This window comes from Capricornis sumatraensis, chromosome 20 (assembly GCF_032405125.1).
Source record: "Capricornis sumatraensis isolate serow.1 chromosome 20, serow.2, whole genome shotgun sequence".
Lineage (NCBI taxonomy): Eukaryota > Metazoa > Chordata > Mammalia > Artiodactyla > Bovidae > Capricornis > Capricornis sumatraensis.
Window position 1 is genome coordinate 14010608 of NC_091088.1, and position 27153 is coordinate 14037760.

General features: G+C 59.7%; 1 protein-coding gene across 1 annotated transcript in view; it reads left to right on the top strand.

Moving 5' to 3' along the window:
* The window catches only part of CMIP (c-Maf inducing protein), a 204679-nt gene that overhangs the window by 171841 nt on the left and 5685 nt on the right, over positions 1–27153 (top strand). The window contains exons 8-15 of the mRNA XM_068992204.1: positions 4757–4860; positions 6324–6428; positions 11812–12165; positions 19802–19867; positions 21054–21080; positions 21360–21408; positions 24117–24224; positions 26859–26975. Of these exons, the coding sequence (XP_068848305.1) occupies positions 4757–4860; positions 6324–6428; positions 11812–12165; positions 19802–19867; positions 21054–21080; positions 21360–21408; positions 24117–24224; positions 26859–26975 (930 nt within the window). The remainder of the gene's footprint in view (positions 1–4756; positions 4861–6323; positions 6429–11811; positions 12166–19801; positions 19868–21053; positions 21081–21359; positions 21409–24116; positions 24225–26858; positions 26976–27153) is intronic.

Below are 27153 nucleotides of genomic sequence, written 5' to 3' on the forward strand. Positions count from 1 at the left end.
AGAGCCCACTGAGGGCCGTGAGCTTCCAGTCTCACTTTTCCCAAAAAACCAGGAGATGGGGCTGGCGGCCAAGGACTGGGGGACTGGACTTGGGACTGCAAGTCGGGGTCTTCGTGCAGCCTGCCCTGCTTGGCTCTATGCTTTGCAGGTAAAAGGCAACAGGAAGAATCTTTGCACAGTAAGAATGACAAAAATAACGTGGTCGGGGGAGAAGAGATAGGTCTCGTGTGTATAGCATCTCAGATAATACCTGTGGAAACTTGCCCTCGAGGAGGTGGGGTGAGCCCCTCACACCGTAGGAGGGGGCTGCCGGGAGCAGTATCCATGGAAGTGGGGAGCAGGGCCATGTGGTGTAGGAACCTGACGATCGTGACCTCAGACTGCTAGGCGAGGTCAAGGTCAACAATGAGAAGTCACAGTGTGGCAGGCACCCTTTGTGATGTGAGCAGGAGGGCCCCGGCCCGCAGGGGTCTTCTCTCTCCAACCCTCCGCCTCCGTCTGATCATGAGAAAAGCCTCAGACCAGTCCCAGCTGAGGAACATTCCACACGACGGTCCTCTGAACGGCCAGGGGCTCAAACACAAGGAGAGTCCGAGAAGTGATCACAGCCTCGAGGCCCCAAGGGACCTGACGACTCAGTGTCACAGGTGTTCAGGAGGGGATCCCTGGACAGGAAAAGGGCATGGGGGGACCGTGAGGAAATCCACGCCAAGTCTGCCCTGTAGTTCATTTTAAAAGCACAGAGGTAGCATTTCATTGCACACTCAGTGGTCCAGGCTCCCATAACCCGCCAGCCCTTCTGCAGTCTCACCTCAGTCCAGTGGGAACAGCCCTGGATGAGGTTTTTTTCTCTGCATTGCATGCGGAGAGGCTGGGCTGAGCAGACTTGGCCGACTGGCCCCAGGAACGCAGCGGGGAACCGGAGCAAGTGACGCCTGCTCTCAGCTAGCCACGGAGCGCCTCTCGGAGCCGAGTGACACTCCGCTGCATCATCCCCCGCGGCTCTCCTGACGGCCTGTGGGCGAGGAGACCCAGAGAGCCCCGTGGGCCACTCCGGAGCCCCGTGGGCAGTGGACGAGGAGACCCAGAGAGCCCTGTGGGCCACTCCGGAGCCCCGTGGGCAGTGGGCGAGGAGACCCAGAGAGCCCCGTGGGCCACTCCGGGACCCCGTGGGCCGTGGACGAGGAGACCCAGAGAGCCCCGTGGGCCACTCCGGGACCCCGTGGGCCGTGGACGAGGAGACCCAGAGAGCCCTGTGGGGCCACTCCGGGACCCCGTGGGCAGTGGGCGAGGAGACCCAGAGAGCCCCGTGGGCCACTCCAGGACCCCGTGGGCCACTCCGGAGCCCCGTGGGCAGTGGGCGAGGAGACCCAGAGAGCCCCGTGGGCCACTCCGGAGCCCCCTGGGCAGTGGGCGAGGAGACCCAGGGAGCCCCGTGGGCCACTCCGGAGCCCCGTGGGCCACTCTGGAGCCCCGTGGGCAGTGGATGAGGAGACCCAGAGAGCCCCGTGGGCCACTCCGGGACCCCGTGGGCAGGTGTGAAAGCGGCTCTGAAGAAGGGTGACCTGCTCACAGTTTGATCTGTGAGGGAGCTTTCCTGCCTTGACACCGGGCCCCCAAAGAGAAGGATGCAGCCCACCCCCTTCCCAAGTCAGGGGTGGAGACACAGGACATGGGCACTGCGCCCCCGCATCCCACACGAGGGCAGACATCCTTAGTCGATCGCAGCACTCGTCCGCGGAGCCCAGAGCAGCTTCAGAATCTTCCTCCAGGAGGCCACGAGCGGGCAACCGTGCTGGTGCTGTGCAAACTCTCTGCCTGATCGATCGCACACCGCCGCTGAACTCTGGCTTGTTTCAGAGCGCTCCTCTGTGGCCTGAGACGAACATGTATTTCTTGTTTTCTGAGCACAGGGGGTGGGTCCCCTCCATCCAGTCCTTCTCCAGGACTAAGAAAGAAACTCTGCTGGGGGGTGGGGGGTGAGAGGTGTTCTGCCTGGTTTGGGCTTTAATCACTTCAAGGGTGCTCTGGCTTCGGCCAGCTGGGAGAAAAGGGTCCCTGACTGTTAACTTTAAAGTCACCGTGGATGTAGTGTGAGGTGAGGGTCACGCTTTCTCGGAACCCAGAGCAAAGGTGCTGGAGTTCCTTTGGGAAAGGACCTCATCTCATCACACTTGTCAGGGATGGAGCCACCCCCCCGGGCGTCCCTGGCCAGGTCCACCCTGCTCAGGTACAGAAGCACTTAATAAGGGTTCTCCTAGGACGTCTGACTTCCGGGGAAAACGTCAAAATTCAGGCAGCCTCCCAAGGCTTGACCGTACAGCGTCTCCCTTATGTCTGGTTAGTTTTATGGGCCCGGAGTGTTGACCATGTAATTTTCTGGATGAAAATCAGAACAGCTACAGGGCAGACCCAGAATTTATAGCATCTGTTGTGGTCTGGCAGAGCCCAGGATCCCTCAGGCAAGAACCCTCTCTTCATGTTTATAGAACTTGCCCCCTGTGGTCCCGGCGTCCAGGGATGCTATAAAGCTTCACAGTCCCACTTGCTCTTTAAGTCCACTGATGACACACCGAACTGTGTGAGGAGAGCTGTAGACAGGACCGGGTCGGGAGTGAGGCCCTCCTGCAGGAGAGACGAACGTGACTGTGGCTCACACCCCATGTGGGAAGCACCACGAGCCTTCGGTGTCCCCCACATGACACCCCCTAAAGCTCAGTGATCAGCCGGGACACCATTTGGGAGCTGACATGGAGCGCCTGGTCACTCACTGGCCAGTGAGTGTGCCTAGCTGGCCGCCAGCCACGGACCTGTTAGCACAGTGTGAACCCTGATGTCGCTTCAGCCGGTGTGCAGTGTTTCTCGTTGAGGGGACACCAGAACATTGTGGAAATGGGGTGGGACACGCACACATGCACGCACGCACCTGCCCCGTGGTGCCTTTGGAGTGCTCCTACTCTGCAGTTCCTATACTGCGAGCGCAACTCTTATCAGTATATCGTGTGTCCCATCTCATGGATGAGCAGGCCGAACCTAAGTTAAGAATCTCAGAGTGTTGCTGCCTGGGCCGCAATAAAATTTAGATATGGAAGCAGTAGTTAAGTACGTTCCCCTGGAGATTCTAAACGATGTGTTCACTGCCTCCTTAAGAATGATCACAGTCCCTGTGCCCACCTGCCACTCACTGGCGTGTTCTTGTAGCCAAAGTGGCAGGAAGATGTGGCCGTGATCCTGGTGGACCCCTGGCTGATCAGACCTCCTGCTTTCCAAGGGGAGCATGTTCGACTTTGCCAAAGAGGTGAGGTGTCCCTCACCCACACATTCAAAGGCCACCAGGCCAATCTGTAATGTTAAAAATGACCTTGGCTCTGCAGAAATCTAATAGGGATGATAATGGCAGCTATCTTTAGCAGGGCTTAATGGAAGCAGTTTTCATAGAATCATAAAACCTCATGGGTGGAAGGGTCCTGGAGATGAGTTCTTGCAGCCCTTGTTGCGCAGGGCGGGACAGTGGGCCCAGGGAGGGGCGTTCCTGCTGCCCTTCTTCCAGGGACTCCGGGCGTCCACCTAGGTGTGAAAGCACAGTCAGGCTTCAGGCAGGGGCCCCGTCTTCAAGCCCAGTGTGCATGTGTGCACGTAGGTACATATGTGCACGCACACACATATGCACGTGTTTAGATTCCTTCTGAGCTTTCTCTGTGGCTTTTGCTGCCCTCCTCATGCCGGGGCATAACTTTAGCAGGCGGGATGGGAGAAGATGAGCCCCGACCCCTTGGGGAACCTAATTCAGCCCCTCCCTGCAGGTGCAGAGTACCAGGCAGGTCTGAAAACCCGCCTTGTGAGCTGGCCGGAGGAGGCGGCAGGCCACATCCTACTCCGAGCTCTTTCCCCAGGGCCTGTGGGATCCGTGAGATCCACAGGACAAGTCCTGAGGGGCTCTATTTAGATTAGAGTCTTGGTCCAGGTTGCTTTTTGTTAAGTGGGTTCCTCTGAGTGAGGGCTGGAGGAGAAGCCGAGGAGCCTGGAGACTGCCAGGCTCCCCACTGAGGTCGTGCTGGTCAGCCTTGTCGCCACCCGGACCGGCCCTCCTGACTGTTGGCACCCCAGCTCGTGGGCTCACAAGCCCGACGCCAGGTCCCTAACATGACGTGGTAATGGGCGCAGTCCTTTCCCGGCTTACACTCGCCTGCCCCAACCACCTGTTCGGCTCTTCACACTGGGCACGTGATTCCTCCTTCCTGCCCCACCCCTGTTGGGCTGACCCTGGACTTAGCAGCCACCTCCCTACATACACTCCCCATCCAGGGCACACACCTGCCTTGCAGGCCACAGCTCTCAGGCACTCACGCCCACATGCACAGGAAGCAGGGGGCCCAGAATCCCTTGGGGGCTACAGAAAGGGCATTTGTGGTCACAGCTGGAGGCCAGCTGGGCATCAGCGGGCCCCCACGCAGCCCAGCTGGGCTGTGTTCCCAGCACGACTGGGTGGCGTGCTGACCCCTGCCCCATCGCAGGGTGGCTGACCAGTGCCTGGGACCCTCCTGTGCCAGGTCATCTCCGAGCTCCGCAGGCAGCCATGAAAGGGCGTGAGCTCGGGGGTGAGCAGGCCCGTTCCTGCACGCGGAAGACGTGTGTGCTTCTAGGAGGAGGGCATCGCTGGCGGCCCCCCATTGCTCACACACCCGGGGCAGAGTGGGACCCCCCCCCCGACCTCTTCTGCTCTCCTCCCAACCCCTGCCCTCTGCGCTCCCTGCAGGACTTTGGGAAGTGCCCGCGACTGAGGCTGTTTACTCAGGAGTACATCCTTGCCTTGAACGAGCTGAACGCAGGGATGGAGGTGGTGAAGAAGTTCATTCAGAGGTGGGTCTCTCGTCTGGGGCCCCTCTGCTCCTGGCCGGCAGGCCAGCTTTCCCCTGCACCCAGGAGAGGCGCTGCTGGCGTTGCGAGGCCCCAGGCACCTCATCTTCCACAAGGGCCTCCTGGGTCCTCTTGACCATGTGCCGTCTGAGGCACTCACTTGCTGTGTGACATCAAGTCAGTTGCTGTGCCTCTCTGATCCTCTTTCCTCTGTTATCTCCCGGGATTGTTTGTGCAATTAATCAGGTGATATCTGAGGAAGCCCCCAGCACAGTGCCTGATGGTCACTAGGAACTCAGGAAATGGCAGCAGTCCTAAATGATGAGAGTATTCCTGTGGGTGCTGGGGGTGTGGGGAACCTTCTCCTGGTAGCCCCGGAGAGTCCTCGACGGGGAACTGAGCAGCCACCTCCCAAACTTGGCCTCGAGGAAGTCAGATCCTCAGTCACTTCTGGTTTCGGGGCGGTGGGGGAAGAGGGGTTGTTTTGCTCTGATTTTTTAAAACTTTTCTCTGTGCCTCGGTGTCCTCATCTGTAAGATAAGGACTATGGTACCCACGTGATCCAGTTACCGTGAGGACTCGGTGAACTCACACATGTAAACATCAAGAACGGGGCCTAAGCGTGGCAGAAACGTTAGCGATCATCGTCACAACTCTTCTCAATTTTTTAAAGAAAATTGCGATAGCCTGTTCAAGCCGGTTCCAAAAGCTACTCATTACCTGGAACTCACAAAGCATGTCCAGACCCAGAGGACTGTCCTTCTGCCAGAGCCCTGGGGACTCCAGGGCCCCCTTACAGCACCCAGTCATGGTTTATGAACCTGTTTCAGGCTCTCAGCCCCAGCAGCCATGACGTTTTTCCAGCAATGTTTTGGGTACTGTCCCCAGGCCCCAAACAGCACTGGGAATGAGGGTACGAGACCCATTTTGCAGATGAGAAAACAGGCACAGAGATAGCTGTGGTAAGTGACAGCGGCTGGCACTTGGAGAGGGCCATGCCCAGACCCCGTGCCAGGCCAGGATGCCAATAATAACTTTTTCTTTCAAAACAGCCCACGTGGACAGGAAAATGAGGTGCTGTGAATCCTCATTTACAGAACCACTGGGCATAAACACGTCGGTCCCAGGCCGCCTGGCCCCTGTAGGCGACGTCGTCCCCTGAATTAGAGAATTGGGTCCTGAAATGAGGAGGGGGCCGTTGTCCTCATCCCAGAGCTGAGGAAAGCGTGGAGAGTTTCCAAAGTGTGCCAAGGTGCTCCACTGGGCTGGAACCCAGGCTCCCTGAAGCCAGGGATCCTCTGCCCGGAACTTGGCCCTCATGCCTGTGCACAGCGGGGCCCAGGACTCAGGTCCCAGGGTTACCACTTCCCCTCAGAGGACCGGGGCCACCTGTCCCAGCCCCCGCCTCCCTGCCCTGGGCGGTGCCCCCACAGCCCCCCGCTCACAGGCCCTCTGCTCTTTTCCAGCATGCACGGCCCCACGGGGCACTGCCCCCATCCCCGGGTCCTGCCCAACCTGGTGGCTGTGTGCCTGGCCGCCATCTACTCCTGCTACGAAGAGTTCATCAACAGGTCAGTGCCCTCGGCCTCAGGAGGGCCTGGGTGGGACACGCTCTCTCCAGGGATGGGGGTTTGTGCACTCCTGGCCAGCCAGGAGAGTGGAGTGGCTTCCAGGGGAGCTGCCCCTAGTGCGCCTGCAAACCCCCATGCTCGCTGGTGCCGGGGCCCAGACCCAGGATGCGACCGGAAAAGCCGGCGCCGGAGCATCAGTGGAGATTTCTCAGCCTCAGGCCCGTGTGACGGGAAGCAGGCGTGATAGAGCCACTGTCCTGGGTCCCCCAGGGCTTGGGTGCGTCGGCTTGTGAGGGAGCTAACCCCCTGAAGGCCATGGGAGGGAGCCCGGGAGGCCCTTGAGTGCGTTCTCAGAGCCCTCCCCCTGAGGGATGATGACGCCGGGGTGGGTAGTTACCAGCTCCCATTCTTCCCGGGTCGAGGTTGGCTCCTAGGATGCAGAGTGATGTGGATCCCATTAGTCATATGAACTTCGTATGGTGATCTCTGGGGTCATGAGGGAAGATATGACGTGCAGGGCACATTTGGCATCTGCAGCAGCAGCCCTGTCCAGTTGTTCAGGCGGTGCACTGCACAACTCCAAGAGGGCCCAATCGTTTCCAGGCACCACTAGAGACAGGGCCACCACAGGAATGTATTTCAGTCCTTAAAGAAGAGGCAGTGGAGCATCACTGAAAGCCTGAGTGAGCTGGGCAACATGAAGATGTCCTGCTGGTCATTCCTGAGTGCCTGTTTCATGCTCTACAGCAGCTTATGGTTTTCAAAAAGAAAGAGAGAAGGCGGTTAAGAGTAGTGCACAGCCGATACAGCTGTCTCCAGCTTCCCCGTGCACACAGGTGGTCACGTGCCCTGGCCTCACAGCCTGCACCTCTGGAGCTGGTGCACATGCGTGTTGAACACAGGCCACCCCGGAAGCAGGAGGCGCATCAGGGGTGTCGCACACTCTCAGGCTCCTTTTGCTCCCGCAGCGCCTCCCTCCCCGGCTCACTCCGTGGACACCCGAGCTGGGACTCAGGTCTCGGGGGCAGGAGCAGGAGATGGCACCCCCTAGAGTTTTCCCTCTGAGTCTCCACGGCTCTGCCTGGGTGCCCTGGAGCAGGGATTCCCTGACCAGGAAGCAGAATGGACTTTCTCTCCCAGATCCCCCCAGGAGAAAGAACCAGGATTACAAACCACGCACTCTGTTGCACAGAGAGGACCTACAGGCAGCAGTGGCCGCCCTCACCCTTCTCTCGTCCTTTTCTTTTGGCGGGGGGGGGGGGTGGGGGGGTGGGGGGGTCCTTTGGGCTGTGCCACCCAGCACACAGGGTCTTAGTTCTCTGACTGGGGATCGACCCAGGGCCCCTGCATTGGGTGTGTGGAGTCTTAACCACTCTTCCCACACCGAGGTCCCCTGCCCTTCAACACTCGTTTAGTGAGGGTCCATGGGGTGCCAGGTGCTGAGGGCACAAGAGTGAAGCGGCCAGTCTCCCGCCCTCCAAGTGGCTGGTGAAACAGTGGACGGAGGGGGCGGGGAGTGAGAAAGCGAGCGGCGAGGTCAGGGCTGTGATGAAAGAAGCCAGAGGTGGCACTCACGTGGTCTGCAACCCTGGGGGCACTTCAGTCACCCGAGAGGGTGCCTCAAACTGAAGCCTGCATGACGCTAAGCATAAAGTGAACCCTGGGACGCAGCCCCTCATCGCTGGGCTACATCCATCAGAAGACAGGTACGAGGAGGTTTATAGCAGCATTGTCAGTCACAGCCCCAAACTGAGATCTGCCTCGAGCCCAGCGTCCTGCGGCAGACACGCGGATAAGCTGTGGTCTGTTCACACGGAGGAATACCGCAGGGCAGCGAGAGGAGGCAAGCCGAGGATTAATCTCCCAAACACAGTATGGAACAGAAGAAGCCAGAGAGTGTAAATCTTGTTCCTTAAAGTGCAAGAACAGGAAAACAAATCCATGGTGAGAGAGGCCAGAACAGTGGCTGCTGGCAGGTGGGGAGTTAGGCATGAGAGGAGTTTCTGGGCCTCAGGAAAGTTTCACGTCTTGACCACGTCAGTGGTTCTCAGCTGGGGGCAGCTTTGACCCCCAGGGCGTATCTGGCAGTGTCTGGAGACTTCTTGGGTTGCAGAAGGAGGGGTGCTGCTGAAAGAGTGGGAAGAGGTCAGGGATGCTGCTGAACTCACTGCCGTGCATGGGGCAGCCCCCCACCCTCCCAGGAATTACCTGAACTGTCTGGGAGCAGGTATCAGGTGTGTCCACATGGAGGAACCTTGGTCTGGTGGCTGTCTGTTACACCAGGCTGCACCTGAGATCCGTGGACTCACCTGGACTGAAGTCACGCTGGGGTGTGCTGGGGCCCTGGCACGCTCGGATCCCACAGTCAGGGGTGGCGCATTGGCCATTGAATCCGGTCATGGTGGGAGTATTTACTCCAGGAGAATCGGCAGGCACTACCCCATAGGGCTCCTGTTTTCTGCAGAGTTGGTTGTGAGATATTTACCAACGTCCCACTTGTTATATCTTTAAAAAGAAAAGGAAAAAAGGGTGCCTGGGCCCCACCCACTGCAGCTCTGATTTAATTGGAGTGCCCCTGGCATCAGGTTCTGTTTGGTGTTTGGGTTTTTTTTTAACACCTTAGGCAAATGGCGTGTGTGGCCAGAGCTGAGAACTCCTGCTCTAGGGGAAAGAGAGGAAGGGGTTCTGCAGAGCCGTGATACTTAAACTGACATGTTCTGGCCTTCACAGGGCTGAAGGCAGGACAGGAGGACCCAGGCAGGGGACCGGCAGGCGCCCAGGCCTTGCAGAGCAGGTGGGCCGGCCGGTGGTCACATGTCCTCTATTGGTGGTCCTTAAGCGCCTGCTTCACAGTCCCCTGGACGGCTTATTTCAAATGCAGGCTCCTGGATGCCGCGTCTCTGGCCGCGGCCCGGGAATCTGCATTCTTGGCAAGCTCCATGGGTGATCTGCTTCAGGCGAAAGGCCCCTGCAGGGAAGGTAGTGAGGGAAACTGGGTGTGACCCGAGCAGAGAGAGGGACGGGGGCGGAAGACGAAGTTGGAAAGGAAGGCCTGGCCATGAAGGGACCTGCACTGCTGAGCATCTCCCACCTCCCACGCCGAGCTGCTCCTGGGGTCCTCCTGCCAGGCCTGCTTGCCTGAGAGACCCCCAGGACCACTGGTGCCGCTGGTCGGGGAGCACTCTTTGAGTGGCAGGGCTGTGCCTGCCTTAGAGGTTTTCTCCTAAGGGCAATGTAGTCGGGTTTTAAGCAAAGAAAGGACTTAATGTCCGTTTCCAGAATCCCCTCTGGCCACTGCTGCAGAGGCCAGGCGTGACCTTGAGCATACCATTAGGCAGTGGTTGCAACTCGATGCCCAGGGTGAACGCCTGGGGAGGGTGAAGCGGGCCCTGGTGCCTCCCCAGCCCACACGGGCAGCTCCAACTCCCTGCTGAAGACAGCCCCGCTTAGAGGCCCAAAGTAGCTTGGGTTCTGAGAGCTACCGTGAGCCCCTCCAGGAAGTCACGCCGCGGGCTTTGAGACCTTTCCTGGGCTCGGGTCCCCCCACCCTGCTGGTCAGTCCCTGGAAGATAGAGCCCCACACTGTCCTCCGGACCGGTCTGCGGTACTCTCAGTGGGTACACGATGTCCTCATACACAAAGAACAGACAAGCTGACCCAGGTTAGCGTAGCTTGCTGGAAAATCACCCAGTCTGAGCCAAACAGCCTTGAAAATCCACTCCTAAATCCCAGCAGAGGCGAAGGGGACGGAGCTGAGCCTTTGGGTAGCAAGTCGGCTCCGAGCCCCTGGAGTCAGCTAGCGCACCTCCCCACCGGACCACACACAGTGTTCCATGAGCCGTAGGATTCTTGGACTTCAGCTCGAGGGCTTTGTTTTTTCCCCAGCAAAGCTTAGAGTGTATTTATTGAATGTCCTTGGTGGGCTCTGCCCAGACCTGGCTCATGGCATGTGCCAGACCATTTAGGCCCTCCAAATGCCGTGGGTGTGAGTTCTACGCCCGGCCCACGTGCACGTCCCTTTGGACACTTAGCTCCATGTGTGTGGCCCATTTAGGGAGGGTCAGGACAAGCAGCTGTTTGTGGTCACATCATTGTGCTCTGAGTCCCTGAGAGCAGCAGGCTCAACCTTGACAGCACACACAGGGAGCCCCAAACCTTACCGGTGTCTAGATTCCACCCCAGAGAGTCCAACCTAACAGGACCTCGGGATGCTTAGAAGTGCCCCAGGGGACACTGGTGTCCAGCCAGGGGTGGAGAGCTCTGGTACAGGGGCAGGAAGGGTGAGAATGGCAGGTGGGGGAAATCAGGGAAGACTTCTTGGAGGAGGAGGACCTGCATGGGCTCATCCTGCATCTTAGAAGTGGAGGCAGCGACCTGGTTTCACATCCCAGCCCTGCCTCCCCACTAACAAGCTGTGTCATCTGGGTAGTCATTTGACCTCTGGTAACAACTTTTCTCATCTGTAATGTGGAGAGAGTAATTCCTCCTTTTCAGAGATATCTGAGAATGTCTGTGTGAAAGTGCTCAGCACGGTGCCAGCCCAGGGGCACCAACAAAGGATGCCCACTGCTGGAGTTCCCTTCGTTCTGAAGCACCACCTCGCAGTATTTGGAAGCACCCAGAGAGGGGGTGTTTTACCTCCACGATGCCCTGACAAGTCCTGCCATAAAGAGGCCCAGCATTTCCCACTCACGTGTGACCTCAGTGATGCCACAGCACCCTTTGCCCAGCTAACACCTATTAACCCTTTGCACACACATCATTTCTCTAGGTGGTGGAGAGGCTATTCTGGGGAGTTAGCCAAGAGTGGTGGGGTGCCGCAGACAGGAGTGACCTGCGGGCTTCAGGGAATCAGAATCTGAGGTTTGGGGTCCCTTGGAAGGAGTTTCCGCGGTGGAGAGCAGACGCTGAGCTTTCTCAGCCGGCAGGGATGGGGCAGCAGAGGCGGGGTTTAGGGCTTGTCCCGAGGACCTTAACCTTACGGCCTCAGCCCAAAGGGACAGTTAGACCACAGGAAGCAACTGGAAGCCAGATTGCTAGGAGGTCTCCAAGGTATGTCCAGAAGGTGTCTTGGTGGAGGTGGACACCGAGGGCCTTACGGGTCAGTAGAGAGGTCAGCATTCACTCATTCACAATCGTGTGTCAACCGCCTGCTGCGTGTGGGGATGCTGGCACGCGCCTTAGCAATAGGCGGCCCAGTTCAGATGCCACCTGTGAACCTCCACCTCTCCTTGTCTACAGGTCTTGAGCAGGCCTGTGTGCTCGCTGGTGGGTGGGAGGTGGCCCCCAACCCGATCCAGGGCCGCGGGGGCCACTGAGCAGGTGCAGCCCCACCTGTGACGTCTGGGGCCGCACTCACACCCCACCCCCGCCTCTCCCGCAGCCGTGACAACTCCCCCAGCCTGAAGGAGATCCGGAACGGCTGCCAGCAGCCCTGCGACCGGAAGCCCACCTTACCTCTGCGCCTTCTGCACCCCAGCCCGGACCTGGTGTCTCAGGAAGCCACGCTGTCCGAGGCGCGGCTCAAGTCAGTGGTCGTGGCCTCCAGTGAGATCCATGTGGAGGTGGAACCCGCCAGCACTGCCAAGCCGGCGCTGACGGCCAGCGCGGGCGACGACAACGAGCCCAACCTCATCGACTGCCTCATGGTCAGCCCCGCCTGCAGCACCATGAGCATCGAGCTGGGCCCGCAGGCCGACCGCACGCTCGGCTGCTATGTGGAGATCCTCAAGCTGCTGTGAGTGACCCCACCGCCAGGCGCCTCGGGGTGGGCAGGGGCTCGCAGCTGGGGGTGTGAGTTGAGTGTGCACACGCATGCGTGTGGGTGCACAGGATGCAAACGTACGGCATGAGGGCACAGGTTTTGGGGGGTGTTGGGCGGGCAGGCCAGGCTCTGTATGTGCGTGTTTGTCTGAGGACCTGGACATGTGTGTCAGGCATGGCACAAGCAGGATGTCCACACGTGTGTCCATGAGTGTGAGAATCTGTGAGTGCACACACCTGCCCAGGGTGTGCTGCAGTACGTGGTACCCAAGTGTGTCTGTGTGTGGACACCTTAGCGTGTTGTGTAAGGTGTGGGCTCATGCTGAATTTGTGATTGTCCTCGTGTGCGTGTGAGTGCCTTTGCATGTATGAGGGCACGGCAGCATGTGAGTGGTTGCCTGCGTGTGTGTGTGTGACTGTCTGCATACAGGAGCTGGATGTGGGATGGGTGTGGATGCTTCTAAGAAGCCCATATGTGTGTTTCAAGTGCATGTACACAAGTGTGGTTGTGTCTGGGTGCTTGTGCTGCTTCTACGCATGAGTAGCTCTTGAGTGCTCCTGTGTGGGTGTGAACACTTGTGCACAAGAGCTGGAGTGTGTGTGTGTTTCTCTGTGTATGTGTGCAGAGGTGCGCATGAACTGGCACGTGAGTATGTTGTGTGATCTATGCATGCCCGTGTGCGTGGTATGTACACGGAGTTATGTCCCATGGCCTCATCCGGTGGGCAGGGAGGAGCGTGCCGTGCAGATGAGGGTCTGCGTGCCTGGCTGGTGGGAGGAGCCCTGGGCGGGAGCCAGGAGACACGGTCTGCTCTGGGTGGTGCTTCTGAGCTGGGTGCTCCGGGCCTGTGCATGCCCCTTCCTGAGCCTCAGCTGTGGGACTCTGAGGAGCCTATGGTGTCTGTGAGGGTGAGCACGTGCACGCATGCACAGGCACACACACACACACCAGTGCACAGATACACGCCTGTGCACACACATGTATGCACATATGCACGCATGTTAAGCAGTAGCTTCTCCTGTTTGGAGGCGACTGGATGCAGCCCCCTCAGACTCTTCCTCAGCCCTTGCTTTCCCCCCGGAGAGGAGGCCGGGGTCTCCCAGGGCTCACCCCAGCCTGGCTCATGGTTTTGGCAGCCAAGGCCAGCCCAGAGTGCACGTGCATTTAGCAATGCCCCCACCCAAAGCAAATCCCAGATTCCGCCCAGAGAGCATCCCCCAGAACTCATCTCAGTTTGAGGCTGAAGAACTGCCCACTCCTCCCGGGGTGGCAGTCAGCTCTCCGAGGGACAGACCAGCCACGGTCCCGTCTCCTCCTCTGGCTGGGCCCTGGTCTCCTCCCCGGGCCCCTGAGTCCGACTGTTCTCTGCAGACACCTAGAGCTCCTGGGCCTTGGGGTGGCCTGGGCCCTGACTCATGTTTCTCATTAAGCGCTAAGGGCTTGAGTTTCATCATGCAGTTGACACTCATATTTTTTTCCCTTCTTCGTAAACACATGCATGAATGAAGACTCTGTTCTTCCTAATCTGCTTCCAGACCTCCTGCCTGCCCGTGCTGCCCAGATGCCAGGTCGTGGGTGGGGGTCGGGGGGCCCACCGGGCAGTGTTCCTGACCGCTGCTTGGAGCAGCCCCTCCCGCCGAGTTCGGGGTTCTCCACGAAGCAGGGTGCACACTTCCTGAAGCCCTTTTCACCATGGGGGTGCTCAGAGCACAGTTTGGGCCTGATTACTTCTTCTCCTGGCCACTGTCCTCCGCTGACTCTGCTGCCTGCTTGAATCACTGGCCCACCAGAGGGCCTCACGTCTGTCAAATCCGCAAAACCCCAGCAGCTCAGAGCACTCCAAAGTACAATCTGTTGGAAGAAGCACACATTCAGAGCCAGGCTGTGGGGCTCAGGGGCTGTGACTGTGGGCTGGTTACCCGCCCTCTCTGAGTCATAGCTGCCTCCAAGCAGAGAAGGCGCGGGTACAACACAGAGCAAGTACCCCCCAGCTGTGAATACTGGGCAGGTGGGGGTTACTATACTTTCAGTAACAACAACAACTGTATTTCCTCTATTTTAAGGCACTGTTGGGACTGAGACACATCATCTATTTAGTAACAGCACTTCAGGAGGGGGAAAAAAAATTTATGGGATTCAGTGCAGACTCAGTTTGCAAGAAACGTGCATCTGAGAATTGAGGAAGTGCACCCATAGGACTTAGTCTGATGTGTTCTCGGGGCCTCGGTTTTCTCATCTGTAAAGTGGGTGTTTTCCTCAGAGGGAGGAATCTTGGACTTGGTGAGAGTGGACTGATGTGATCAATAGAACGGCTCGCTAGATGAGAGTCGTGTGTCAACAATGAAAGAACAGAGGCTCTCGTGTGAAATTGAGGGGTCTTTCCAGCACATTGTGGGGTCCAGAGAAGCCCTGCCCAGAGCCAGGGCCCAGCCTGGCAGACCACATCCACAAGGAGCAGGCACCTCTCCATCCTGAGAGAATGGGCAAGGGTCCTATTTAGTGGTCTGCCTGCCAGAGGGCCTGCAAACCGTTAGAGTCTGACACCTTCAGAAAGGAACATAGGCCACAATCAGCTCCCCGGAGACTCATGCAAAGGAGGAGCCCAGCACAGGTCAGGGCTGACGCTGAAATTATCATGGTGTGAGGGCCAGGCTGGGTGGGATGATGGGAAGAACGTGCACTTGGGAGTCAGACAGACCAACTTTGGCTTCTAGTCATCTGGAGTCCAGCTCTTAAGCTGCTGGGCACGTGTGTGCAGTTCACACATTTATGTATCCATCTCTATGCATTCTTCCATCAAACACTGAGTGCACACCCAGAGGGGCCGGGTTCTGTGCTAAATGCCAGGGCCCCTTTGCTCGAAGCCTCTGAGTCCCAGTAGTGCCAAGTGCTGGAAGCAGTGGCGTCACCCGCCCGGTGGGGTGGAGCATGGGAACCTCTAGGCACAAGTGCGACGGCAGGCCGAGGGATGCCCTTCTGTCCAGGAAGAGAAAAGCTGCTGTCACGAGCACTAGATGGGCACGTTGGCCATTTTCTCATCAGCTCGAATCTGTCTGCCTCCTTGTTACTTTTGCAAACACCTGGATTTTGAAAGAGGCCTCAATGGGCTGGGGGTCAGTTGGAAGATGCCTCACCCCCTGGGGCCCTTAGGGAAAATGCAGATGGACTTGGGGTTGTTCTAGTGACCGAGAAACATAGTGATCAGAATGTAGAAGGCAGGCGCTGGGGACATGGCCCAGGACCGCCTTGCTCAGTGAAGAACTTGCTCGGCCAGACGTGTCGGATGGCACAGCTCTGCAGAGGGGAAGCAGCAAGGGTTTGGTGCAAGGAAGCGGGGAGACTGGAGACCCTGGCAGATAGGAATGGCTGAAATGGCCTCTGGCAGGCTGAGAGATGGAGAGGGGGGCTGTAACAGGTGAGGGGCCAGGATGAAGCCAGTCTGATGAGGCTCTGGGGTGCAGTGGACTGGAGCCCAGCCAGCATCCTCTGTCTTCATGAGGGTCCCGTCCCCCAGATGTGACCACTACCAGCTCACCCTCCACCAGCCACTGTCCTCCCAGTGGGACTCAGGATTGCGAGCTGGGTTCCCTGGGGGGGCAGGGGTGGAAGGATCACCTCCTTAGTTGCACATCAGTCCACATCTGACTGATGAGATGCTTTAGGACTGTGAGTCTGCCTCTCTGGGCCTTGGTTTCCCAGTTGTGAACTAAGGATGGTCCTCCTGGGCAGTGCGTTCCGGCCCCCAGGGCTGCCTTGAGCATTCAGTGAATTCCTGCGTGCCTCGTGTTCGCCACAGCACCTGGCACCTGCAGCCTTGTGGCAAGGACGGGTACCCGGTCCCCACAGTCAGCATCTCTGTGTGTGGGCCTCTGGCGAGGGTTCTGTGTGTGCGCAGTGTACGTGTTCGAGTAGGTGGACCCATCTGTTCGGAACCTTGCAGATACAAGTCCCTGGGGCTCCTGGCCGCTTGGCAGAGTCCAGACGCTCCCTGGCGCGCCTGAGAGCAGTGGATCCGCCCGCACCCCGGGAAGGGGTGACGGGGCCGAGGGCAGGGCTTTGCCAGGCCACCGGCCGCAGAGATAACGGCCACTCGCTTCTCACCATGGATTTTAATCCCCGGGCCAGCTGGTTGGCCTGTTGAGGGAGCAGATAGTTGTGCGTGTGACAGCAAGAGCAGAGCAGGGCGAGCCCTCGACACAGCCTTCTGGCACCCTGGCCTGCCTCACCCCTGGTGCCCTGCTCACGGTCCTCCAGGAAGGCCGTGGATCTCCCGCCGATCCCTCAGGCCTCGCTCTGCCCTAGTTTGCCCCCGCCACCCCGGAGCCCCTGTGAGGACCCCACCCCCAGCCCAGGGAGCCACCCTCCAGGGTGTGGCTTCAAAAGACTGGGGTTCGGGTCGGACGCCGCGTACAGGCTGCCACCAGGACCAGGCCTGCCTGACCCAGACCTGTGTGCCAGGGACCGGCTTCTGAGAGGCTCGTGTGGCCCCAGCGCCTCTGGCTGGGATGTTTCCCCAGGTACCTCGTCCGGGGGTGGTGCAGAGCCCCAGTTTCGCGGCACCAGTCGAGCTGGGCCACAGATCTCTCCTGCTGGGTCAGGGCGGTCACCCATGCCCTCAGAGGCACCCCACCCTCACGTCCTGCAACCCCGCCTCCCTGGCCCAGCTTGACCCTGGTGCTGCCCACCCACCCCGCGCCCGTGAAAGGAAGTCCTTGGTCACGTCGTTGCTGAGCCTCTCGTGGAGCAGCGCGGGGCTGGAGGCCCGGGTCTCCTGCTCAGAGGGCCTCATTCAAGTGCAGCTTCTCCCTCATCAGCACCGTGACCTGCAGCAGGCGTCCTGGCCTCTCTGGGCCTGCCCCGCCTCCGTAAGCAGGGCTTAGGGGAGTCCATGCGTGCTCTTTGGTCCCCAGGGCGCACCAGACGCCTTGAGGATGCTTAAGGGCCCCTGGTCTGCCCTCGCCTCCTCCCTGAGCCCAGGGCGGCCTGGCTGTCCTGTGCTTCCCAGGCTGGGCTCAGTCCTCCCAACCTGGCCGGCAGCTCTCCCTGCCCCCTGGCAGGCCGGCCTGGCCTGTCAGCCTTGAGGCCGGCTGGCCCGGCTCTCAGGGTGCTCGCGACAGGCGCCCTGCTGACCACGGGGGTCCCACCCCCATCCCGTGGGCCTGGCCAGACCCCAGCTCCGCGACCCGGCCGTGGCCCGACACTGCCACTGGAGCCTCCAGACTGGTGCCGCTGGGTGTTTGGAGCAGATCCAGGAGCCAGCCACAGACTCGGAGCTGGGCAGGGCCGTGGCCAGGCAGGAAGTCTGTCTGCCCACCGCCCTGTCCTTCGCCCCTGGTTCTCCTCCTGGTCCTGCCTGAGCTGCCACGCTGGACTGGGCACCCACTTCCACCCAGACGCCATCCCAGCTGCCCACTGGGTGCCAGGCAACGCACACTGTTCACCGAGCAGTGCTGTGGACATCCCCTTTGGTTCAGGAGTGAGCCCTGGGCCAGGCAGACCCCACCCGGGAGCCCGGCAGGCACCCACGGCCCTGGCCCGACCCCGGTTCTGGGCCTCTGACACCCACTCTGGTTTGTGGTTGTTCAGCTGCCCCGTCGTGTCTGACTCTTTGCGACCCCATGGACTGCAGCACGCCCAGCCTCCCTGTCCCTCACTATCTCTTGGAGCTTGCCCAAGTCCATGTCCACTCTGATTATGGAGGATTTAAACATTGCTTAGAATTTTCTGTATTTAGCAGCCTTTCAACACTGAGCGTTTTTTATCATCTTTCTTAAAACACAAGAAAAACTAGTACGTGCCCCTTTTTAAGAACGGGAATGGGCCTGCCTCTGCAGATGGAAACAGCTGGAGCGCAGACTCAGGAGCCATGTGACCTTGGGCCTGTGCTCACCAAGACTCAGTCTTCTTGGCTGTAGGATGGGGAGCTCACCGGGTACCCTGGAGAAACGCAGGTCTGATCCACACATGTGCCTGGAATAGCCTCTGGCTTGTGATGGGCGCTGTCTACAGCATTTGCACCGATTATTCTTAAATTTGTCTGGAAACCGTGAGTGAGGCAGAGACAGGTGGGGGCGGGGGGTGGGTTCAGAGGGAGATGAGGCGCCTACCAAAATCGGCGACGGCAGGTCTGAGGTCAGAGGGGTTTCCATGTCCTGACGGGGGCTCCCTGAGGCCAGCACCCCCCATCCCAGGCAGCGGACACCCAGTCTTGCCACTGGAGTCTGAGGGCCTGGCTGGGTATCCTTGCTCCCAGCCTCCCAGCTGCCTGAACTCGGCCGAGCCAGGAGGCATTCCAGGCCTCACTTCCTCACCTGGAGGGCAGGTGTGATCCTCCTGTCCTCAGGAGCCTGTCCTGGGGACTCAGAGAGCCAGGCTGTGCCAAGCTCATGGCCTGGTAAAGGGCTCAGTAAACCTCAGCTGGGCCCACCCCGAAGACTTATCTCAGGCCCACAAGCCTTTTTGGGAGTCCTTTCCCGTGCATCCGGGGCTTGCGTTTTTCCTTGGCGTACTCCAGTGTGTGTGCCGGGCACCAAAGGCTGCCCCATCATCGCCTCTTTATGTGGAGGAAGGAGGGCTGGGAGCACTCCCGACCCAGGGGTTATCTAAACCGTGCTGGGTGAAAAGATCTTCCTCCTTTTTTGGGAATAAAGTACAGGCAGACACATGGCATATAAACAGATAAACTGTATGCTGAGAGCACAGTTAGGGGAAATGTTGAGAAAGCCCCTTGGGGTGGGGAACAGGAAGGCCCAACTCCGGGAAAGAGGATTGAGAAACTGAACTCTGGGAATTCCCAGGGGTAGGATCTGCGCTACCTCTGCCAGAGGCCCAGGTTCAACCCCTGTTTGGGGAAGTAAGATCCCACAGGCTGTGGTGTGCAGCAAAAAAAAACAAAAACAAAAAAAACCATTGAATTCTATACACAACGGAGTCCTGGGGCCATAGGACCAAGAATTAGGTCTGGGGTCTGGGGCCACCCTCTGCCTAGGCCAGGCTCTCACGGAGACCCAGGGGCTAATAAACAAGGAAAGTGCATTTTCTCTCATTTCCGGGGGGGCTGGCCGTCTGGAATCAAGGTGTGGGGGCTGTTGGTTTTGTCTGAGGCCTCTCTGCTCGGCTGGGAGGTCTCCCCTCTGTGTGTTATGTGTCCTGAGCTCTGGTTATGGGGACACTGGTCGGGTTGAATCAGGGCCCGCCCCAGTGACCCCAGTTTTACCTTGCTCTCATCTTTGAAGGCCCCACCTCCGTAAAGCTACCGTCCGGGGCCTTGGGGTTAGGCCTTCAATGTGTGAATGCGGGGGCACGTTCCAGCCCGCAGCTGAATGGTGGTCTAGGAGCTGGGTACAGCTGAATGGAGTCCGGGAGCTGGGGGGCCAGCCCCTTCGGTGGCCGTGGCCAAGTCTCTGGACAGGCTTGACAGGCCCCCGCCGCCACATTGCAGATAGCATGTGCTTGTCCCTCAGGGTCCCTGGGAGCCGAGGTGACCGAGAAGAGTCAGGGCCATGTGGTCCCTGCCCGACTCTCACCCCGTCTCCCACCCTCAGTGATGACACACCATTAACCTCCCCGGGTCCAGACCAGGCCTGACCGTCACCCCTTCTCTTTCCAGGTCGGACTACGATGACTGGAGACCATCCCTGGCCAGCCTGCTCCAACCCATTCCATTCCCCAAAGAGTGAGTCCCCCACACACCCTGGGAACCTTTGGCCTAAGAGAACAACCTCCAGCATCCACCTTGGCCTTAGTGGGGGCACTGATCAGGTCGTGCGATGCACCTGGGGACACCTCAGATGACAGAGGGAGGTGGAAGTGTTGGTCCTCGGCCGTGGGACCCAGGGAATGTTCATGCCCCCACCCCGAGAAATGGGAACACCACCTCACTGCATGGTTGGATGGCTTCACTGGGCCACGAATACAAAGCTCTCTGCACTGGCCTTCAGGCTGTCAAGTTAGCGATGCTTACGGAGCATCAGGTGGAGCTGGGCGCCCGCCCCTCCTGTCTCTGAGGACCAGAGTGAAGATAATGCGGGTAGGACCGCTCCGTCTGGGGTACAGCCAGATGCTGAACGCTCCCTTGTTATCCCCATGACGGTGATCTCGCTCCATAGTGAGCTGGGCCAGAAATGGACCCTTTGGTCTCTCTGGATGGTCCTCATCCCGATATTGAATTTATCTGGGGGAAGAGGGAGAAAGCTGTCTGATGGATAATGGCCTGAGGAGAAGGCTCTGTCTCCATAACCAGGGCCTAAAATGCCTGCAGGCCTCTGTTTTGATAGAGGCGAAGCAGCTGGCCCCAGGAGGCCGCCACGAGCCCTCTGCTGAGCCTATTAACAAGGCCATGTTTATGAAATGCGGCCCTCCAAGGGGACATTACCCTCCGTAATCGCCCCATTTGTCGGCCTGGCTGGTCCCTGGAGCCCCCAGGATGTGCGACCAGAGAAATCCGACTCCCGAGGGCAGTGGCGTCATGGGCTGCAGCCCTGGCCCCGCGGCCCAGGGGACGCACCCGACAGTGAGCCATGATGCAACTCTGCCTGGGAGTGGTCCCCGGCCGCCACTGTGATGCGAGCCGGTAATTAGCGCCGCCGTGCCTTGATGGTGGAGCGATTAACAAACACACCTGGGTCCCTGGTGCCCACATGCAGACACGCTCACGTGCACCACGCTGAGCGCTGCTCCTGTTCACTGGGGCGGGCCCCGGGCGCTCAGCCTGTTCCCATTGTGACCACGTCCTGTTGAATCGGGACACGACGTCCGTGCCTGGGACCAGGCCTACCGTCCCCAGAGGCAGGCCTGCAGGCCACCGTGCTGTCCCCGTGATCGCCCCGCTCACTGCAGTCTTCCCTTTGTTTCTGTTCCAGAGCTCTCGCACACGAGAAGTTCACCAAGTGAGTATCCGGGCAACACCCGTTACCCTCTTCCGGGACGCCCGTCCCCTGTCCTGTGAGTGTCCCCTAGCGACCAGCCGTCCTTGCGGCCAGTCCCCGACACGTGCGTCCGGGGAGGCGAGGATGGCGCCCCCTGGAAGTTCTCCTGAGACAAGTGTCCCTCCAGGCCTGCCCGGGCGTCTCCTGGTGCTGGCACCCCACCCCATCCTCAGGCCCCTGTCCCAGTCCGCCCCAGCCAGGACCCCGGGCGCGACCCTGTCCCCACCCCATCTCTTTCAGGGAACTGAAGTACGTGATTCAGAGGTTCGCCGAAGACCCTCGACAAGAGGTGAGGCCGCCCCACCCCTGGCGGGCACGCTGTCCTGGCTGCAGCACAGTGCCTGTGGCTCTGCTGGCGCCTCCCTGGCCCCCTCGGGCATCCCGACAGTTCACACGGGCCCCCTCCCCTGCCGCTGCTCAGACACAGCCCCTGCCCCGCGTGTCTGAGCCCGGCCCATGATGCCAGCATTCTACGGTAAACGCGGGCTCACGAGAGGTATTTCCCAGCGGCGGTTTCTCCTTGGAGCACAGGCCTTGCTTTAGAGCCAGGCCGGCACCAGGGCTCCTAACCGCATCTGAGATCACAGCACATCCTCTCTGCCGTGCTGAGGATCAGCGGGCCAGGGACGACACTGCGCTGGGATCTTCCCGGGCACAGTGGCTGAGGGCCGCCCCAAGGGGCCGCTCCCTGCCTGCAGCAGGTAGCCTTCAAGGGGAGCGAAGCCTTGCAGCCCAGGACCCCTGTGTGTGAACGGGACTCGGAGCGGGCTGGGCACCCACCCCAGCCATGTTCCCATCACGCCAGCATAAGGGCAACAGCCAGACTTCGTGAGGGGCTCACCCTGCGTCGTGCACACACACTTTCTTGTTTAATCCTCATGGCAGCCCTACGAGTAGGTGCTTTTATCACTGCTATTTTGCACCAGAATCACCCTCCTTTCAGAGTTGAGAAAACTGGGGCTGCCTGCCCAGGGTCACAAGACGGGTGCCCTGGCCGGGACAGGAACCGCACCGCGGGAGTCGGGCTCCGGAGCCTGTGTAGGACCCAGCCCTGCATCACGCACGCTAGGCGAGGGGGAGAGGGGCTACAGGGGGCCGCCCCGGGGAGCTCAGGCCCCTTCTCTGCACGTGGAGTCTGGGACATGAAGGGGCTGGCTCCCGGGCAGGGACAGAGGGGGACCCAGGCACCCCCAGCAGAGCCGGAGGACAAGAAAGGCAGAGGAGGAGGGGGTTATTCTCAGTGGGGCCAAGGCCACGCTTTAAAGCCTTGTTCTGGAAGGACCCGGAAAGATCTAGTTCTAAAGCACCACTGTGTGTGGTAGTCTCTCTCAGTCGCGTCCGACTCTGTGTGACCCCTGGACTGTAGCCTGCCAGGCTCCTCTGTCCATGGGATTCTCCAGGCAAGAATACTGGAGTGGGCTGCCATTTCCTTCTCCAAAAACAGTCCTCGGGCACGAAGCAGTAGATGGAGCTTCTGAGAGTCCGGGTCCCAGAGATGTCGTCCACCGCTCTTAAACCTGAGCCATTCCCTGCTGGAGGCAGAGTCTGAGTTCTCCCGGAAAGGGAGGCTTTATTTCAAACCGACTTTGATGTTGATGAATGAAAGTGGTGCCAGCTGTTTCCCAGAGCGGAGCCGTGGCCCAAGTGCTGGGAGCGGCATCTCCCAGGCGGGGTTGCCCCGCGAGGACACGGCCCGCGGCAGGCCCCCACCCCGCCTCGCCTCCCACTGCTGTCGCCTCCCCCGGCTCTCCTCCCCTCTCCCCTCCTCACCGCCTCTCTCCCCCACGCCCCTCCGCCCTCCTCGCGCTCGCCCTCTCTCCCCTCCCCTCCCCTCCCACCTTCTCCATCTCAGATGGAGCCAGTGGCTGTTTTCCTATAAATCATTGGCTGGATCTGCTGCACAGAGTTCCATACTCTGGATCTCTCGTTTCTTTGAAGTAGCTCAGTTGACGTTTGGAGGGGAAATCAAAGCCTGGCCGCCCCTGCATGCTGTTTACTTGTGCGGGGGTTGTGATCAGTGGACTGTCTGTGAGCAAGTGGCTCTTGGCAGCAGGTCGGCCTTCACTCCCAAGGGAAGTGATGGGGCTGTCGCCTCGCTCTCTGCTGAGGACAGGGAGGAGGAGGAGGAGCACAGGCCTTTGTCTGTCTCTCTCTCTGCAGTTACACTGGGGCCAGGTGGATGTGGGGTTCCTCCCACATACGCACACGTGTTTGCACACACGCACGCGCCCACAGGCGGACACACGGCACTCTGGGAAGGGAGCTGACAGCCGTGGAGAGAGCTGGGGGCATTGAGATTGCCTATGCTCTGCACAAACCATTTTTCCTAAAAGAGGGTGTCAGGGTCCCAGAGAGAGGGGGGGGGCGGTCAGTGGGGCAGAGCTGACGCCAGAGGATGGCGCCCATGAGGGTGGAGCAGGGGAGAGGCCGACCCCCAGGGTTGGAGGGACAGATGCCCCACAGATGAGGGTGAGGGATGCGGGGAGCAGACACCACAGTAGTGAGGGGCGGGCCGGAGGTTCCGAGAGAAAGGAGAGCAGAGTGCAAGAGGGGGGACCTGGAGACACGGGCGGGGGACCGAGGCCCAGACAGGAGGGAAAAGCAGCTTCCCCATCAGAGGCACAGGAGAACGCCGTGGAGGTCCCTTCTCCCCTCTGCCCCAGCTTCAATGGGGCTTCAGACTGGGCGAGTCCGGCTTCATTCAATGAAGACTGGCTTCATTCTGGGCGACTAGACAAGCCCGGGCCTGGCCGTCCATCTCGAGGAGCTGGTGGCAGATGGCTGGAGTTCCCCTTGTGTGTGGTCATCAGTTTTTCCTTAAAAGCCTTTCCTGGAATTTAGGAGAAGGCTGGGCGTGTCCGGGCTAAACCAGGCTGAACAGGTCCCTTAAGCATGAGCGTGGGGCTCATCCGGGCCTTGGGTGTTGGCATGCGTGGACCGTGGGCCCCCGTTGCCGTGGGTGCTCAGGACTGACTGAGCGTGTCTTCTCTGCCGCAGGTCCACTCGTGCCTGCTGAGCGTGCGAGCCGGCAAGGATGGCTGGTTTCAGCTCTACAGCCCCGGAGGGGTGGCCTGCGACGATGACGGGGAGCTGTTCGCCAGCATGGTACGTGGAGTGCAGGGGGCACCAGAGCTCTGTGTGGGCGCTGGGTTCACCCCTTCTAAGCAGTGAGAGAGCTGCCCCGTACCCGCTGGGGCCTGCCCTGAAATTTCCAGGCCAAAAGGATGCTGGTGATGAAGGCAGTGATGGTGACACCAGCCCCGAGCGTCACCTTCCCATGTCTCACCCGAGTGGGCACTGAGCCAGAGGCCCCCCCAGAAACGTGAGGAGGGACACTTCCTGTCGCCCCATTTTAGAGTCGAGGCATTAACTGCTCAAGCTAGTGGGTTCACTCTGCACTCCAGCACCGTGTAGGTTGAGGGGACCAAGCACTTGCTGGTGCAGGGGCCCCAGAAGCAGGTCCACCCGCTCATCTCATCCTTCCACTGAGAAGTCAAGGTCAGGATGAACGGCCCAGCTTGGAGATGACGGCTCTAGAGGCCACCAAACCAGCAAGCACACCCTTTGGCGGCTTCCCCTTTCCCCCACACAGGGGCCAGCACCTCATCTGACCACGCACTGTCTTTCTTCGTCTTCAGGGCAACCCATTCCCTTAACTGCTTCTATGCTGACAAGCACAGAGAGGTGCAGGGGCGTACCTGAGGTTGCACAGGCCTCTGGCCTCCACGACCCTCCGGCCTCCACGACCCTCCCTGCGCTGGGCCCACGCTGTCTGGAGCCACCTTCCTTCCATAGCGGAGGGAGCTCAGATGCCCCTTCCCCAGGGCAGACGCCCCTCCAGGCAGTCGGTGCTCTCGCCGAGCCTGCTTCCTGACACAGCTAGCTCTGTTCCACAATCACACCTGTCCCAGAGCGTGAGAAGGCACAAGCCTAGGCCAGCTGTGGCTAAGGTCACTGCCCTGCCCCACGCTAGCCTGATGACCTTGGACCAGTATCTTCCCTCTCCAGCCTTCAGTGTCCTCATCTGTGAAATGGGGGTCGTAGTCCCGGCGTCTTGGGATTACTGTGGTTATGGTGATACTAGATGCGAGGCACCTGGCGCTCCGTCAGCACGCACAAGTGACGGCTGTGGTTCCTCTCGTCTCTGCTGGGTAGCCGGTTCAGCGGGGTGAGCAGCTTGTCATGCCCTCTGCAGTGAACTTAGGGTGGTGTTTGCGCTGTGACAACAGACCCCAGCGCTGCCTCTGGGTCCTTGCTTGGAAAGGGGCTTATTTTTAGGTTCCTTTTCTTACACGCTCACTCAGCACTCCTCATCACCTGCTGCCTGATGGCCCCCTTCAGAGTGTCCTGTGCATCCTGGAAATTGCCGGCCTTGCCTGCCTGCACCACCTCTCTCTCACTTCTCCTGGGCTCCTCTCATGTCACAGTGTCACCATGGCAACGTTTCGTGGTGCGCCACCCCCCACCTCAGTGCAGTGACTGTGAACAAGAGAAGCCGGGAGCTGGCAGCTCCCCAGCCTGAGAGATCGCATTTGTGAGCCAGAATTGTTAATGATGGCGCGGAAAAGGGTCTGTGTGGGGAAGGAAGCAGACGGCCCCTGGATGGCGGTGCAGCGTTGCCATGGAGACACGTGGCACAGACGCCGTCCCCTGGATGCAGCTGCCGCTTCCAGCCGTGGAAGGGCACCTGCTCCCCTGTGAAGTCGGGATGAGCAAACCAGGTGGCTGGGGACCCTCGGCCCCGAGCCCCGCCCGCAGGTGCACTGGGCAGAAACTGATCTCTGTGCTGGAGGGCAGCGGGTTTACAGCGTCATGATACCTGCAGGTACGCAGCGGAGTGAGTCAGTCACATGTGTACACAGATCCACTCTCCTTAAGATTCTTTTCCCAACTAGGCCATTACAGAGTACTGAGCATAGAGTTCCCTGTGCTACACAGCAGGTCCTTACTCGTTAGCTGTTTCACGTACAGCAGTGTCAGTCCCAATATCCCAGTTTACCCCCGGCCCCGACCAGGGGCCAGTAACGGTTTGTTTTCTACATCGGTAACTCCTGTTTCGTATGTAAGTTCATTTGTACCCCTCCTTCTTATTAGAGTCCACATATACGCGATATCACAGGATGTTTGTCTTTCTGCACCTGACTTACTTCACTCAGTATGACAATCTCTAGGTCCATCCAAGAAACACAGTTTTCTTAACAGCTGTCCCGCACATAACCCAGATGGAGCAGAATTTACCCGTTCCTGGATTTCTGGGGCAGGGGCCTTCGGGGCCTCAGAGGGCACTGGGGACGAGCGTGTGCGGCTGGGCCCTGTGCACCCTGAGCACGGGCCTCCAGAAGTTCCTGCCAGGCTTGACTGTGCCTAGAACCCAGGGGCCCAGATGTCTCTGTAATTGCTCACTCCCCGCTGGTCCCCAGCCCACCCTCTTCTGCATCTGTGGTCTGACTCTGCGTCCCTCCTAGGAGTGGACCCTGCAGGGTGTGTCCTTCTGGGACTGGCTGACCTCAGGCAGCGCAGTGACCGCAAGGTTCATCCCAGTGGGAGCCTGTGTCAGAGAGGGATCCTCTGAGCCCCTGGGGAGGGTCTGGTGATGGTTTCAGGTCTGGTGTCCAGACAGGATGTGGGGTGCGTCTGGTCATTATCTTCCGGCCTCACAGTCTTTGGGCCACAGGCAGGCACTGAGGGGCACAGCCTGTGGCGGTCACGGCCCCTCACCTGGCCCGTGTCTCCTCACAGGTGCACATCCTCATGGGCTCCTGTTACAAGACCAAAAAATTTCTGCTCTCCCTGGCGGAGAACAAGCTGGGACCGTGCATGCTCCTGGCGCTGAGGGGGAACCAGACCATGGTGGAGGTGAGGAACTGGCCCCATGCCCTGGCCAGGTGGCTGACTCTCCCGGGCCCTCGTTGCTGACGGAGCACCTTCCAGAAGCTTCCAGGCGCCCAGAGCTACTGCAGGAGCTGGGCCACGGCAGCAGGCGAGGCAGCCCTCCCGAGCTTGGCGGGGCAGGAGGCCTTCATCAAACTGTCTC